Here is a 17,125-nt window from a genome sequence, read left to right as displayed (position 1 = left end):
TGGAGAATTCCTAGTGTCAGAATTGTTTGGGGGCATGGGTAACAGGGGATTCCTATGGGAGGAAGTAGGGTTCCAAGAGACAGGGGTAGGGATATGGCTGCGCTGTTTACAACCGATTAGAGGTCGACGAGGACAACGGAACTTCTGCTTGTGTACCCGGGTGGGGATTTCTGGCCATCAGCCTAGGGGAGGAAACAATAGGAGTGACGAGTAACCCCCCCCCCCTCCCACAGGGGAAGTTTTCAGGCATGGACAAGGGGAGCCTGTGACTGCATTCCAGTTATTGGCAATAATGAGAAAAGGGATCCTTAAGTTGGGGTTGGTTGCGAAAGACAACGGTACGCACTTATTTCACACTGGGGCAGCTACAAAGGCGGGCAACATGAGCTGGTCCAGAGAAAGAATAGTGGGCCCAGGTAGATGGTCCTCCAATGTTTAAAGCGTTATATCACATTGGGTGCAGGAGAGGGCTGAGTGAACATCTGCTGTATTTTTCTCTTACTGTTGTTTTCCATTCTAGGTTTGGTTTCGGGCCCAAAGGCTGCCGACTTGGCGGTATGGATTGTGGGGCAGTCGTTTGTGAAATGGGCAGACCAGGAAGCCGGCAAGAGTCATCATGGATGAAATCGATGGTTCGACCTGGGCGCTCTCTCAGTTTGGCAGAGTAAACGGGGTATGCACTGGAGAGAGCTGCTTCCTACCCTGAACATGTTCATTCAAGGCTTGAATGCACCTAATGTGTTGTTAGTACACCTAGACGAGAAGGATATGGTAGTTGAAAAGAGCTTGTCGTTATTGAGGGCAATGAAGAAGGATCTGAAGGAGGTCAAAGCGCAATGGTCAGGGTGTTTGGTAGGGTGGATGGAATTCATACCCTGGAGGAATTGGAGCGGTGCTAGCAAGCTGGCAGCAATCGACAAGGCAAGGAGAACAATTAATAGAGATATGTGAAGGTTTTGCAGGGACGGTGGGCTCGGCCGGATAGAGCATTCTGATTTTAGGTACAAGATGAGAGATTTCTTTTGGGGCGATGGGGGTGCATCTTTCCAGGTACGGGATGGAGTTATATTTGTTGGAAGTGAAGGAATTTTCAGCACGGACATTGAGAATACGGAAGTGAGCTGGTCAGATGTCAGGCATGGGGCAGTGGGGGGGGCAGAAAAAGTCAAGCTAGTGCCTTTTTCTGGTGGAGGTTGGCCCACAAGTTTGCAGGAGTTTAGATACTGTTATTGTTGTTGCCATTGGCAAACCAGGCTGAAAGGAAGGGTGTGAAAAAGGTCACACCAGACGAGGTAGGAAGTTAAAGGTTACATTATAGGAAGTTAAGTTTAGTAGATGTTAATAGATACGCTGTTAAACGGTAGGGAAAGTTAAAATGTTTCAATTGCAGGAGTGCAGTATGTCACAAAGTAGATAATTGCTGGGTTATGTTATGTGGGAGGGCGGGAACTTAGGGGTGGGGGGTAGGAATGGTAGTTGTCAAACTTGTATAGCGAGGTTTTCATTTTGTAAGGCGGTATGCCTAGGTTATTTTGTGATGCTCATATGTTTCACTAAAGCTGCCTTGTTCACACATGTTAAAGTGTCAGTTGTCTGCCATTTCCCTATACACAACAGATCAGTGCTGAACAATGCCATTTACATTGCCAAAAGTCTGATTCCCCATCCCCACCCTTTCTCCAACAATAAATACAAGAACAGACATGAAGATTTGCTGCAAGGCTAGCAGAGCAAATGTGTGACGGTTCAACCCGTGTTTTTGCCTCACTGTTCCACGCCCTGGCCTGCAAGTACTGAGAACAGGGGCGGCTCGAGGCTCATGGCGGCCCTGGGCAGGGAATGTAGGTAGGGGGCCCCGGAAGAGGGGGTCCAGGGGGGGCGGAGGCCCCTGGAGCTCAGGAACCAGAGGAACGCAGGCGCGGAGGCCAGTGAAGAGGGGGGGCTGGGTCAGGGTGTTTGGAAGTGGAACAGATCCGGAGGCCGCCAAATCCCTGCCAGGGGCCGCCACACAAATATGTATCCATCCTCAGAAGATTATTATATTAAGGATATATATTGGCGTGGAGGCCTCTGGGTTTGGTGGCCATGTGCAGGTGCACAGCTTGCACATGCCTAAGGCCGCCCCTGCTGAGAAACACTGACTGACTCCCCCTCAATCGTTTCGGGGTTATTACAGGCAGAGTAAGGATAGAGTGGCCCGTGCCCCGTCAGTGTAATCTCCAAGTTTCCACTAGAGGTGGGCGAGCCAGCAAATTAAAAGGGTCTGGCGCAGATCTTCGAGCCCGTGCACGAGCGGAGCCCTGAAAATATTTGCTATGTAATTCATACAACAACAACCATCACGTAAAATGCGATCAAGTCTGTTCATAATTCAAAAAAGTGTATTTCTAGAACATGTGGAAGCTTTGACATTAATAGGGCACATTATAGCACTGCACTGAACTCATTAAAAGTGATAGTTTTGAACAACTGGGAGTCAATGCACATATTTGAAAGTGCTTTCATACACAATAATGAAGACAAAAGAGTTTTGGTGAATGTAAACAGTTGACTTAGATCACACAATTCGAGTGGAGACGCTGCAATTTGTCCAGAATTTCTGGTTTCAAGTTGTAAAAGTCAGTCAGTAAATGGTATCTATTATTCCTTCATTATGTTTAGACATTGTTTTGGGCCTTTTAGATGCAGTTTTAAATATACGCGAACAAGCGCTTTATATGAGCACCAGTTACATTACACAAGGTCACATGCATATAGGCATAAGGAGATTAAACGATTTACCCAGAAAGAGAGGATGTTTAGCTAGTGCAGAGACTCAAACCTGGCTCCCAAGAAGGCAGCTCTCACCTTAATGTCCTGGTTACAGGGAAGGAGCCAGACAGAAGCCACATGAAGGCTTGGCTCATTATGGGCTCGAGGTTCCAATAGGACCTTGAGCTGAGTCAAGTTCAAGCTTCAAGCTCGAGCCTGGCTCGAGTTTTCAATCACTCGTCGGCCTCTAGTTTTCACTCCTTGTAAAGTCTTCCCTAAAGCCTTTCTTTTCCATTGCAAATGCCGTATACGGGTTCCATAAAGCAAAGAAAATCAAAGGCTGGCTGAACTACTCACACCTGACATGGGAGGACTTGAGGTCTGGGATGGTTCCCCCACAGCCCTTCATTCCGCAGACTTCTAGGCAGATATTTAAATGTATCAATAACTTGGTATCTGAATGACACTAGCCAATGTTACCCGGCCCACATGGAACTTTATTTGAAATACAGGCGATTCAACCTTGTCCATCAGCTATAAAACACATAGATATGGTTGCCACTGATTCCAGAGAAAAATACCAGCTATTTGTTTATCTTCAAAGGCCCTGACCATTTTAATTTTTTTATGCATTTTTAAATAGTGTGAACTCGACCCAAATGCATTGGATTGTTTTACATGAGCACCAGTTACATTACTGAAGGGCACATTCATTTTTGGTTTTCTAGGAATAGGGATATTAAGTGATTTGCCCAGAATGATGAGCCGACACAGAGACTCGAACCTGGTTCCCCTGTTCCAAAGTTGGCAGCTCTGTGCATTATGCCACATCCTCTCCCCAATAGACTTGATATAAAATCGACTGCATTTATTTATTTATCATTTTTATCATGTCTTTGAAGTCTTTGCTTACTTTCATTATCAGTCATGCATCATGAAGGCAACTCTGGAACACGTAAACTGGTTTTTTATCATATTTTCTGTTTTAAGTATGTACGGAGAAGGAGAACAAATGCAGACTTTAGGTGATGTTCCGAATTTTTGTACAAGCAAATACATTAAAATACTGGTCATGGCAGTAAAAAAACTGACCAGGTGGCAACCCAACACACAAGCCTCATTACAACTTTCCCAGTAATCCTGACACATCTAGTAACAGGAGTAAACTGGTGATTCAGAATTACAAAATTATTACATAATCTGTTGTAACTGTGGATATAGAGTATTTTAATAGAGACTTGGGCTTTTGAAAGCAGCTGAGAACTCTGGGTGAAAAACAGAGCAAAAAAATATGGGAATTGTTTAGAGAACGGCGACTCCTGTTTATTATTCCATCCAAAAACAGTAATCGGGATTATTTCTAACCCTCCTCGCGCCAAGAGTTACAGAACCTCCCAGTATCAGTAACTCAAGTGGTTGGAGATTGGAATACCTGCTCGTATTGTGCTCAACTTGTAAGTGAGCCTTGCACAAGCACTGTTCAATCACCTTATTGCCATCGTTCAGGAGGAGATAAGAAGGAGATTTAGAACAAGAATTTGGGTTATTTACCCTGCAATAAAGTTCAGGAACTTTATATCAGGAGAAAATTATAAGTAATTAAATACATTTTGGAGCGTAAATTGGTAGTCTTCTGCTTAAATCTGACCTGTGGCATGGTTGCAGGTCTAAAGCAAAAGGCCCTCTGTCCTGCAGCCCCCCTCCTCTTGGCATTACAATTAGCTCATCCCCCCTCCACCTGCAAACAATATTTGCAAGAGAGGCATGTGACTAAGGAATGCCAGCAGCCTTCTTCCCGAAGTCAGAATATCGACAGTTCGCATTATCGTGACGATAATATCCAGGGACAAAATATCGAAAGGTAAGTTTGTATACATTTTCTATACCTACCTTCACATATATGTACGTTGTTGATATATATATCTCTTCAAGGTATGTAGATGTAGAGTTAAGAATAATTAAATCAATTCCTTCCTCTGTGAACTTATCTCTTTGATAATTTGTTCCTCAATATTCTGATCATACTATTGTGACCTATTGAAATTTTGACTTTGATATTCTCTAACAAAATCTTTCTTAGATCATTTCAAGGGTTCTTGGGCTGCAGTGAGGCCTTCTCCACAGCCAGAAAGTGAGTGAGTGAACAGAAATGAATGAGTGAACGTGCGAATAAGTGTGCATGCGTAACAGTGAGTGAGTGAAGTCACAAGCTGAGCGTTCACTCACCTGGTGGTTATGCTGATGTCCCACAGCGATGGCGGCCACGGTCTGTGCCTGGAGATGGGTTTTTACCTGCACCAATGAGAAGAGGGAATTCAGGTCAGGAACCTGCAGCACAGGAGCGCTCATCAGAGCTAGGCATAAACATTAACACAAGCTGTAACAGAGCAGGATGTCAGTGTTTGGTGGCTATGAGGGGTGTAGAGCAGGCAGTCAGTGTTTGGTGGCTATGAGGCGTGTAGAGCAGGCAGTCAGTGTTTGGTGGCTATGAGGCGTGTAGGGCAGGCAGTCAGTGTTTGGTGGCTATGAGGCGTGTAGGGCAGACAGTCAGTGTTTGGTGGCTATGAAGGGTGTAGAGCAGGCAGTCAGTGTTTGGTGGCTATGAGGGGTGTAGAGCAGGCAGTCAGTGTTTGGTGGCTATGTGGGGTGTAGAGCAGGCAGTCAGTGTTTGGTGGCTATCAGGGGTGTAGAGCAGGCAGTCGATGTTTGGTGGCTATGAAGGGTATAGAGCAGGCAGTCAGTGGTTCGTGGCTATGTGGGGTGTAGAGCAGGCAGTCAGTGTTTGGTGGCTATGAGGGGTGTACAGCAGGCAGTCAGTGTTTGGTGGCTATGAGGGGTGTACAGCAGGCAGTCAGTCTTTGATGGCTTTGTGGGGTGTAGACCAGTCAGTCAGTGTTTGGTGGCTATGAGGGGTGTAGAGCAGGCAGTCAGTGTTTGGTGGCTATGAGAGGTGTAGAGCAGGCAGTCAGTGTTTGGTGGCTATGAGGGGTGTAGAGCAGGCAGTCAGTGTTTGGTGGCTATGAGGGGTGTAGAGCATGCAGTGTTTGGTGGCTATGAGGGGTGTAGAGCAGGCAATCAATGTTTGGTGGCTATGAGGGGTGTAGAGCAGGCAGTCGGTGTTTGGTGGCTATGAGGGGTGTAGAGCAGGCAGTCAGTGTTTGGTGGCTATGAGGGGTGTAGATCAGGCAGTTAGTGTTTGGTGGCTATGAGAGGTGTAGAGCAGGCAGTCAGTGTTTGATGGCTTTGTGGGGTGTAGAGCAGGCAGTCAGTGTTTGGTGGCTATGAGGGGTGTAGAGCAGGCAGGCAGTGTTTGGTGGCTATGAGGGGTGTAGAGCAGGCAGTCAGTCTTTGATGGCTTTGTGGGGTGTAGAGCAGGCAGTCAGTGTTTGGTGGCTATGAGGGGTGTAGAGCAGGCAGTCAGTGTTTGGTGGCTATGAGAGGTGTACAGCAGGCAGTCAGTGTTTGGTGTCTATGAGAGGTATAGAGCAGGCAGTCAGTGTTTGGTGGCTATGAGGGGTGTAGAGCAGGCAGTCAGTGTTTGGTGGCTATGAGGGGTGTAGAGCAGGCAGTCAGTGTTTGGTGGCTATGAGAGGTGTAGAGCAGGCAGTCAGTGTTTGGTGGCTAAGAGGGGTGTAGAGCATGCAGTGTTTGGTGGCTATGAGGGGTGTAGAGCATGCAGTGTTTGGTGGCTATGAGGGGTGTAGAGCAGGCAGTCGGTGTTTGGTGGCTATGAGGGGTGTAGAGCAGGCAGTCAGTGTTTGGTGGCTATGAGAGGTGTAGAGCAGGCAGTCAGTGTTTGGTGGCTATGAGGGGTGTAGAGCAGGCAGTCAGTGTTTGGTGGCTATGAGAGGTGTAGAGCAGGCAGTCAGTGTTTGGTGGCTATGAGAGGTGTAGAGTAGGCAGTCAGTGTTTGGTGGCTATGAGGGGTGTAGAGCATGCAGTGTTTGGTGGCTATGAGGGGTGTAGAGCAGGCAGTCAGTGTTTGGTGGCTATGAGGGGTGTAGAGCAGGCAGTCAGTGTTTGGTGGCTATGAGAGGTGTAGAGCAGGCAGTCAGTGTTTGGTGGCTATGAGGGGTGTAGAGCATGCAGTGTTTGGTGGCTATGAGGGGTGTAGAGCAGGCAGTCGGTGTTTGGTGGCTATGAGGCGTGTAGAGCAGGCAGTCAGTGTTTGGTGGCTATGAGGCGTGTAGGGCAGGCAGTCAGTGTTTGGTGGCTATGAGGGGTGTAGAGCAGGCAGTCAGTGTTTGGTGGCTATGAGAGGTGTAGAGCAGGCAGTCAGTGTTTGGTGGCTATGAGAGGTGTAGAGCAGGCAGTCAGTGTTTGGTGGCTATGAGGGGTGTAGAGCAGGCAGTCGGTGTTTGGTGGCTATGAGGGGTGTAGAGCATGCAGTGTTTGGTGGCTATGAGGGGTGTAGAGCAGGCAGTCGGTGTTTGGTGGCTATGAGGGGTGTAGAGCATGCAGTGTTTGGTGGCTATGAGGGGTGTAGAGCATGCAGTGTTTGGTGGCCATGAGGGGTGTAGAGCAGGCAGTCAGTGTTTGGTGGCTATGAGAGGTGTAGAGCAGGCAGTCAGTGTTTGGTGGCTATGAGGGGTGTAGAGCAGGCAGTCAGTGTTTGGTGGCTATGAGAGGTGTAGAGCAGGCAGTCAGTGTTTGGTGGCTATGAGAGGTGTAGAGTAGGCAGTCAGTGTTTGGTGGCTATGAGGGGTGTAGAGCATGCAGTGTTTGGTGGCTATGAGGGGTGTAGAGCAGGCAGTCAGTGTTTGGTGGCTATGAGGGGTGTAGAGCAGGCAGTCAGTGTTTGGTGGCTATGAGAGGTGTAGAGCAGGCAGTCAGTGTTTGGTGGCTATGAGGGGTGTAGAGCAGGCAGTCAGTGTTTGGTGGCTATGAGGGGTGTAGAGCAGGCAGTCGGTGTTTGGTGGCTATGAGGGGTGTAGAGCAGGCAGTCGGTGTTTGGTGGCTATGAGGGGTGTAGAGCATGCAGTGTTTGGTGGCTATGAGGGGTGTAGAGCAGGCTAGCACTGTCGAATCTTGGCAGGTGTCTGTGAAGGGGTGAAGTGGGCTACTAGTGTTAGAGATGATAGTGGTCTGATGGTATTAGGATGTCTTGAGAAATGCAGGGCAGAGTGGTAGTAGTGTTTGGGGTCTCTTTGTTGGGTCAGAGTAGAATGGAAGGTGTAGGGTCTTGCAGGGAGATGCCCGCTAGCCATCAGTGTTGGTGTTGTTCTGGTGAGTGTGCAGTTGGCTGGCAGTAGTAGAGTCTCTGGTGGGGGCCCATTAGACTGGCATTGCTCGAAGCTCTATGAGGTTATGGAGCTGGCTTGTCTATCTAGGGGGTAAGGACAGTGTGGTATTAGCGGGGTCTTTCTGGGGGCGATACATTTTTTACATCTATATGAGAGGTAGAGAGTATGCTGGCAATATTTGGGTCCCACTGCTGGATGTAGAGTAAGCGGCCATAACTGGAGCTATCTCAGGGGTACAGAATTTACTTGCATGGTTGGGGTCTCACTGGGTGCTATTGACAGGGTGGGAGTGGCAGGTTACTTTAGGGGTATGAAGAGACGGCTGGCAGTGTTTACATGATACGGGGTACATACCAGACTGGCAGTAATGCATTTGGGTGCACAGGGCACCCAGGCTAGGTTCATGACCCCTGCTGAATGGTACTATTGAATGGTTGTCCTAATACCCTATCTAATGCATTCTATGAATTGCAGTTCTGGTGAGATGTAATCAGGTATATTGGTTTCAGATTACAATGCTTTGTAAAAAGAAAGTTCAGGACCGGAAAGGTGTGCTCATTTGGCTTCTTATCTGGCATACTCTATACCCACCCAGCACCACGCTGCGCTCGGCTGGCATCAGGATCCCGGCTCATTCTGCGCTGTTCTCCTGGGGACTGGGCTCCTTGGGTTGATAGGACTCGCTCCTCTCTTCGAGCTGAGTGGTCGCTCCCAGCGCCTCCTGCTGCCAGTTGGTATCGTAGCGCTGCTTTGCCTCAGAAATTGCCAATTATTATTTCCTGCTATCTGCCTGACTGCCGCTTCGCTTAATTAGCACTTTAGTTATTTATCACTGCTGTTTTCACTTTGGACGCGCGTCTGTCTGTAGCGCTCCGCTGTGCTCCCCCCTCCGCCTCCATTTTGATTGTTGTTGTCGTCCTCGTGTGCCCGCCCCGCCTCCCAGCTGAGACGCCCTCGCCCCTCCCCCTCCACTCTCCATATATGACAGTAGCTCCCACGCGCAGCGATCGCGCCCAATCCGCGCCGAAGGTGCGCCAAAGGTAAGCCCGTCTACGCCCGTCCGCGCCTGGACCGCGCCCAGCGCCAGACCCCCTGCCCCTCGCGTTGCCCAGCCCCCCCGCATTACCTACGATGCCGCCACCCTCCTGCCCTTAACCCCGGTCGCGCCCCCAACTGCGTCCAAGCCGCTCCTGGACACACTCATGGACCTTTCTCTTGCTACTCCTGCAAATTCACCGGCACCGACAACACCTCCGCTACGACCACACCACAGATCCACGACCCCAATCACCTACAATGCATCCTTCTCAACACCCGATCGGTCCACAGGCACACCATTGACCTATGGAATCTACTAGACACCATCTCTCCAGACGTCGCATTCCTAACAGAAACATGGATGAACGCTTCCTCCGCCCCAGACATCACCATTGCCATCCCTGAAGACTATAAGATCACACGCAAGGACCGTACCGGCCACACAGGAGGAGGAATCGCTATCGTCCATAAGAAATCAATCCGCATCTCAACCAGCTCTGACGCCAACCTCGCCAACTCCGAACACCTTCACTTCCAAATACACATCGACCCCAAGACCACACTCAGAGGCACCCTCCTCTACAGACCACCAGGACCCCGCGCTAAATTCAGTGAAGACATCACGGACTTCATCACTCCACACGCGCTCCCCTCCAAAGACTACATCCTTCTGGGAGACCTCAACTTTCACCTTGAAAAGATCAACGACCGCAACACCACCACACTCTTGGACAACCTCGCCAACCTCGGACTTAAACAACTGGTCACCTCCCCCACCCACATCGCAGGTCACACACTCGACCCCATCTTCACCTCCAGCAATCATGTCTCCTTCAGCCACACTACGGACCTCCTCTGGACTGACCACAGCTGCGTTCACTTCACCTACAACAAGCCAAAACCCACCAACCACCTCCAACCAACTCTGCAAAGAAACTGGAACAAAATCACCACCGACCAGATCTCCGCATCGCTCCTTCTAAACACCCCAGCCCACTCTTCTAACCCAAACCAAGCCGCCGCCAACCTCACCCTATGGCTATCCAACACCGCCGACACCTTAGCACCACTGAAAAAACGTCAAAGCAAACATGGCAGCAAGAAGGCCTCATGGTTCAACGATGATCTTAAGAAGTCCAAGAAACTCTGCCGCTCCTCTGAAAAGGCCTGGAAAAAAGACCCAACCACTAGCACCAAGGACGCCTTCAAAAACGCCTCCCGCACTCACCACCAACTAATCCGAAAGGCCAAGAAAACAGCATTCAAGGATCGACTTGACAACAACGCCCACAACAGCAAGGAACTGTTCAACATCGTCAAGGAATTTTCCAACCCCTCGGCCAACTCCAACGACATCACCCCCTCTCAAGCCCTCTGCGACTCCCTAGCCTCATTCTTCCACAACAAGATTGCAGACATCCACAACAGCTTCGACAACCAACCCGGAGACCAACCCACCCAATCATTCGCTGAACATTCTCCCCTCGTGAACACCCTTAACGACTGGAACGCAATCTCCACTGAGGACACCATCCGCCTGATGAACTCCATCCACTCAGGATCCCCCACAGACCCATGTCCTCACCACATCTTCAACAAAGCAGACTCCATCATAGCACCGCACCTCCGAGACGTCATCAACTGCTCCTTCAACTCCGCCACCTTCCCGGAAAGCTGGAAACACGCTGAACTCACCGCCCTTCTGAAAAAACCCACAGCGGACCCCACCGAACTCAAAAATTACCGCCCCATTTCGCTCCTTCCATTCCCGGCCAAAGTCATCGAGAAAGCTGTCAACAACCAGCTCGCCGCTTTCCTCGAAGCCAACAAATCCCTCGACTCCTCACAATCTGGCTTCCGAGCAAAACACAGCACTGAGACCGCCCTCATCGCAGCAACAGACGACATTCGAACTCTACTGGACAATGGAGACACAGTCGCCCTCATCCTCCTTGACCTCTCTGCAGCCTTCGACACGGTCTGCCACAGCACCCTCTTACAACGCCTCAAAAACATCGGAATACAAGGAAAAGCACTTGAATGGATCACCTCGTTCCTCACCGGAAGAACACAGAGAGTCCGCCTCCCACCATTCAAGTCCGAGGCCACTGAAGTCATCTGTGGCGTACCACAAGGATCTTCACTCAGCCCCACCCTTTTCAACGTATACATGAGCCCCCTCGCGGCCATCGCCCGTCAACACAACCTCAACATCATCTCTTACGCGGATGACACTCAACTTATCCTTTCTCTCACCAATGACCCCAACACCGCCAAAACTAACCTACACGAAGGAATGAAAGAAGTTGCCGAATGGATGAAACAAAGCCGTCTGAAACTGAACTCAGACAAAACAGAAGTCCTCATCTTAGGTACATCCCCCTCTGCATGGGACGACTCTTGGTGGCCGGAAGCCCTGGGAAAAGCACCCATCCCGACAGACCACGCACGGAACCTAGGCGTCATCCTGGACTCTTCACTCTCAATGAACAGACAAGTCAGCGCCGTATCCTCATCCTGCTTCAACATTCTTCGCATGCTCAGAAAAACATTTCGCTGGATCCCCACCGAAACAAGGAAAACAGTCACCCATGCTCTAGTCACGAGCCGACTGGACTACGGAAACACCCTCTACGCAGGTACTACCGCTAAACTCCAGAAGAAACTCCAACGAATCCAAAACGCATCAGCCAGGATCATATTAGACATCCCGCGCAACGAACACATCTCTGGTCACCTGAAAGACCTCCACTGGCTACCCGTCAATAAGAGAATCACCTTCCGACTGCTAACCCACGCACACAAATCACTCTACGACATCGGTCCAGAATGCCTCAACTCACGACTGTCCTTCTACACCCCCTCCCGCCAACTACGTTCTTCCAGCCAAGCCCTCGCCACTGTACCTCGCATCAACAAGACCACCATGGGTGGCAGATCCTTCTCATACCTGGCTGCTAAAACATGGAACTCACTCCCCGCTCACCTTCGCCTTACCCAGAACCACCTAGCATTCAGAAAGCAACTTAAAACGTGGATATTTGACAAATAATCCTCCTCCCCTTTCTAAGCGCCTTGAGACCCTCTGGGTATGTAGTGCGCTATATAAATTCTCTGACTTGACTTGACTTGACTAGTACCGCGTGAGTTAGCTGTGGGATCTGTGAACTCTCTGTAACTCTAGTGCAGTGCGCTACTGTTAGGGTTTTGTGGTATATCACTTCTCCCTGGGACCTCTAGCGCCATATTGTATTGGGTTGGCCCACACAGCCTCCTTGTGACTCTGGCACAAGACAAGTGTGGCTTTGGTCTTGTGCTATGTAGGAGTTGACTTCTATGGTCTCTCAGCTCTTGCCCCAATATTCCAATGCCCCTTTGTTACTTACCAAGTAGGCCGGACTCCCTACAAAAGCGCCCAGTGCTCCAGCGATGGCGCCGGCAGCCAGGTTGCCCCCCGGCTGCTGCGTCAGGCCCACATCCTCAAGGTGGGAGTAGAAGTAGAAACGAACGCCATTCATGACTCCTTGGTACAGCAGGCCTGCCGTCAGGCCCTTCTGGAGTCCCCGCAGACCGTCAGCCCGGCCCACCGCCACCATGGCCTGCAGCACACCCCTGTAGTGGCGCTGGTAGCTCCCCCTGGACCGCAGCTCCCCCTGAAGCTGCAGGCGGGTCTTGATCACCTCCAAGGGGTTGGTGAAGATGCAGGCCATGCAGCAGGCTGTGGCCCCCAACACAAAGTCCACGTGCGGGGAAATGGAGATAATCTGGGGGGACACGGTGGACACCATCGTCCCTGGAGGCGCGTGCGGCGTTGGCATCACTGTCTACCAAAAACCATTTGCGATCAGAGAAATACCAAAATAGCAGGAAAATTGTCAGAAAGACCTCTCTGAAGCTGATAAAAAGCTGGACTGTGAAAATACAGCAGTGATGTTTTTTGGTGACACTGTTGTCGCAAAGGTGTTACAACTGCTAAACACGCCTCTACTGTTCAACCAGGAATATGGCGGCCTTCCATGAATGTCTGATTGAAAGTATAGCAGCCCGGCTGAAAAGCGTGTCCCATTAAGAGTGCAGAACCGTTGTGAGATGTATAGCACCGTCCCATTAGAAGTAAAGCAGCTATGCTGAGTTGACTTGGTACCGTCCTTTTAAAAGCACAGTAGCCTTGCTGAAATGACTTGGTACCGTCCAAATGAAAGCCCAGCAGCCCTGCTGAGATGACTAGGTACCGTCCTATTAAAAGCACAGTAGCCCTGCTGAGATGACTTGGTACCGTCCTATTAAAAGCCCAGCAGTCCTGCTGAGATGACTTGGTACCGTCCAAATAAAAGCCCAGCAGGCCAGCTGAGATGCTTTATAAAATATCTTTCAGATTAACCCAGAGCCAGTGACCTAAACCAGACAGTCCAGTTTACAATGTCCCACAGCCACATTTCGCCCGAGTGCATCAGTCACTGGACTTCGACATATTGGGTAAATGTGCAAAAGCAGCCTCGCGCACACCCATGGGATTTTTCCAAACTTGTGAAGTAACTTTGTCCGACCTTCCCGGCGTCAACGATGGGATCTCTCTGCGTGTGTCCATGCACTGATCTGCGACGCAGCAAGTTCACAGTTGTGGTGTGACTGCGTCGTTCGGAGGCGTTGTAGACCTGTCGCCGTCCGCAGGGCTGTCCTCTGCCTGAGGTTTGCACCTCTCCTGGCAGGGACGGTGTCTTCCCAGCTGGACCACGTCCCAGGTTGGCTCTGATGGGCGGCACGAGGCTGGCACCAGCGGGCGCAGCTGCTGCCCCGCCGTGCCCACGCAGCGGGCACGAGGTAGCCCACTCAAGTAGTTGACGGATTAATAGCAAGCAGTGCAAACACTACCATGCGTCCCCAGCAATGATCCCTGAATCCACGTCATTGTCCTGTATGCTCAATGAATTCTTATTCATCCATCCATTCATCTCGCTGATGCGAGGACTCGAAATCCCGGCTCGCCTTCCCCTGAGCCGTTCCTCGTCAGGCTGTCCCCATTGTCCGGCGGCGGTGGCGGCCATGGGCTGCCTGCACATCTCCCCGTACAAGTGAAGCGCCGGCCCGGGGCAAGAGTCCCCTCCCACTGGCCAATGGCAGCCCCGCAGGCCTCCCACACCTCCAGAGGCTGGGCCACAGCTGCGGGGTGTAGGTGAAAGCAGGATGTGGGTGAAAGTTCAGGGCAGTGACAGCTCAATGAATGAATCGGCGGCATCTCAATGGTAAACATACCCATACTGAGGCTGGCCCCTCCCTCGCTGCATAAAGACCCTCCCTCAATGCTCCCTGACCAGCCTCAAGCACCCAGCTCCCCGCTGCATTTATTTATTTATTTAATGCGATTTTTATATAGCGCGAACATTACACGAAGGTGTCAGCGCGCTTTACATAAGAACCAGTTGCGATACACAAGGGCTTGGGATTACATGATTTGCATAAAAGATACAAACAGAAAAAATTGCAAATGTACAAGTTGTAAAGTAACACAAGGAAGAGATAGAAACAGAAACAGAAATTGCAAATGTACAAGTTGTAGACTTACACAAGGATGAGATACAAACAGAAAAAAAACTGCATGGGCACGAGGTGGTCCATACCCTTGCTGCACAAAACCTATCACTGCACTCGGGGCTTTAAGTGGGATGAAAACACTGGTGGGTCTCCTAAAGGGGCGTGGTCGATATAATTGAGGGCGTGGCTTAAAATACATAAGATACAAAATCTGTGCTAGCATAGTGCGTCTACCAACTGGTATTGTAATGCTTCTGTCATTGCAACCAGATATATAATACAGCAAGTAACATTTCACCTACAACAAGCCAGGACTATTGGCTTTATCAATGGTTGTTATTTGCATAAGACAAATAAACAATAACTACGGCTTCGTTGTATATAACATTAAAAATGCTTCAGTTCTGAAGTAGTGAGACTGTGGAAGAACTGTAACGAGTCTCTTTGAAGTTACATCACAGGTAATGAAGGGTGGTATTCCTGCAGAGTTCAGATTTTATTTCCACCCTGAGTGTGAGGGAAAAAATGGAAAGCCCGATACAGACCGGTCTCAGCACCTGCTTTTTAGAACGGCGGGTGCTGAGCACCGGCAGGACCCGGCCCACTTAAAGCCCTGACTGCACTAAACCTTCCAATACACAGAACCACGCTCTCGCCACATGCACCCAGTGTCTCGCTGCATAAGCACTTTCTTTCTCTCAGCATACAGACCTGCTCAGACCCTTTGTCATTGCACACTCCACAAGCCCTCTTTTACTGCATACTGTCCCTTCGGGCATACAGACGCATCCTCATTCACTACACAGTGACACCGAATGTCCTATGGTGACCACCTGGCAAGAAGGAAAATTCTTGACAATGACAGTAAAAATTCAGGACAAAGGGTCAAAATGCAGGACAAGGTCAGTTTTACGGACACACCTGAGGACAGCTCACAAACGTTCAAGTCAAAACAGGATTATATTGTTTAGTTTACATTACAGATTGGAGCATGGTTGGACATATTAAATGAGAAAAGGGAAAGGTGTGGCGCCGCGGCTAGGACGACTGACGGTGGAATCTGGGGATCAGGGTTCGATCTCCGGCGCCAGCGGCAGATTAGCTCAGCATAAAAAATAAAAAACCTCTCAGACATATATATGCTCTGCAGAATTTGACAACCAATTTAAGGGGCAGTTTTCACAATTCTACCCCACACTGTGAATAATAGTGTCTGAGGCAACGTAGACTAGTGCTCGACTCGGGATACCACGCAGGTGGACGGCGTCCCCCCACTTATTTTACCGGGAGCTCGATAACTATAAACTGCAACTGAGTGCAAGCCACCTTTCGTGATGTCACTTTCTGTCGTGACGTCAGCGTCCCCCCACTTCTTTTTTAGGTCTCGCCTGTCGATGCGCATGCGCATCGAGCTTGCGAGACTATGGGGGCTTAAACAGTCTTTAACCAACTTGCAAGGAATCGTGGAGATTCCTTGCAGTGCCCGTGAAAAAGCGCGTGCATATGCCCCCAGCCGCCTGCCTTGCATGTATTTTCCCTCAGCCTCCCTCCCGCGGGCAGCTTGGCCTTGGGTATTCACCCCAGCGCGACTTCTCCTCCCCCCTAATTACATGCCTGCTGTTTACTTCTTTCACGGCCACTCTCTCGCACATCAAAGGCTGCTCACACACACCATATGCCAGCTCCCCTCCCCCACCCCCCACGCCTCGCAACAGACTTCATTGGAATGCGCTCCATGCATTCTCCCCTCCCTTTCAGCCTCTTTCCCAGCTCCAAGCCGGACCCTCCTTTCTCACCTCCTCTTTCTTTATTTACAGGGAGAACTTGTATTTTCCCCGAGGCAACCAGTTCTGACACTGCCCGTCCCAGCACACACCAACTTAGAGCTTGACTTGTACTGACGCTGTCACCCCAGCAGACATGCAATCTGCATCAAGCATCCATATGCATCAAACATCCACAAGCAACAGACATCCACAAACATCAGACATCCACAAGCATCACAAGCAGCAGACATCCACAAGCGTCAGGCATCCACAAGCGTCAGGCATCCACAAGCGTCAGACATCCACAAGCATCACAAGCAGCAGACATCCACAAGCAACAGACATCCACAAGCATCAGACATCCACAAGCATCACAAGCATCAGACATCCACAAGCATCACAAGCAGCAGACATCCACAAGCATCAGACATCCACAAGCAGCAGACATCCACAAGCATCAGACATCCACAAGCAGCAGACATCCACAAGCAACAGACATCCACAAGCAACAGACATCCACAAGCAACAGACATCCACAAGCATCAGACATCCACAAGCATCAGACATCCACAAGCATCAGACATGCTTAGCATCAGACATCCACAAGCATCAGACATGCTTAGCATCAGACATCCACAAGCATCAGACATCCACAACCATCAGACATCCACAAGCATCAGACATCCACAAGCATCACATCCACAAGCAACAGACATCCATAAGCAACAGATATCCACAAGCATCACACATCCACAAGCATCACAAGCATCAGACATCCACAAGCATCAGACATCC

General features: G+C 50.0%; 1 protein-coding gene across 1 annotated transcript in view; it reads right to left on the bottom strand.

Moving 5' to 3' along the window:
- SLC25A34 (solute carrier family 25 member 34) overlaps nt 1–14,106 on the bottom strand; it is a 98,127-nt gene extending 84,021 nt beyond the window's left edge. Inside the window, exons 1-3 of the mRNA XM_078642588.1 lie at nt 13,265–14,106; nt 12,419–13,180; nt 4,978–5,043 (exon numbers count right to left, since the gene is read on the bottom strand). Coding sequence (XP_078498714.1) covers nt 4,978–5,043; nt 12,419–12,850 — 498 coding nt within the window. The 5' untranslated portion in view covers nt 12,851–13,180; nt 13,265–14,106. The remainder of the gene's footprint in view (nt 1–4,977; nt 5,044–12,418; nt 13,181–13,264) is intronic.
- Nucleotides 14,107–17,125: the final 3,019 nt, after the last annotated feature.

The sequence above is a fragment of the Lissotriton helveticus genome, chromosome 5_1 (assembly GCF_964261635.1).
Source record: "Lissotriton helveticus chromosome 5_1, aLisHel1.1, whole genome shotgun sequence".
Classification (NCBI taxonomy): domain Eukaryota; kingdom Metazoa; phylum Chordata; class Amphibia; order Caudata; family Salamandridae; genus Lissotriton; species Lissotriton helveticus.
Note: the sequence above shows the minus strand (reverse complement) of the source record. Positions and strands in the feature narration are given on the sequence as shown.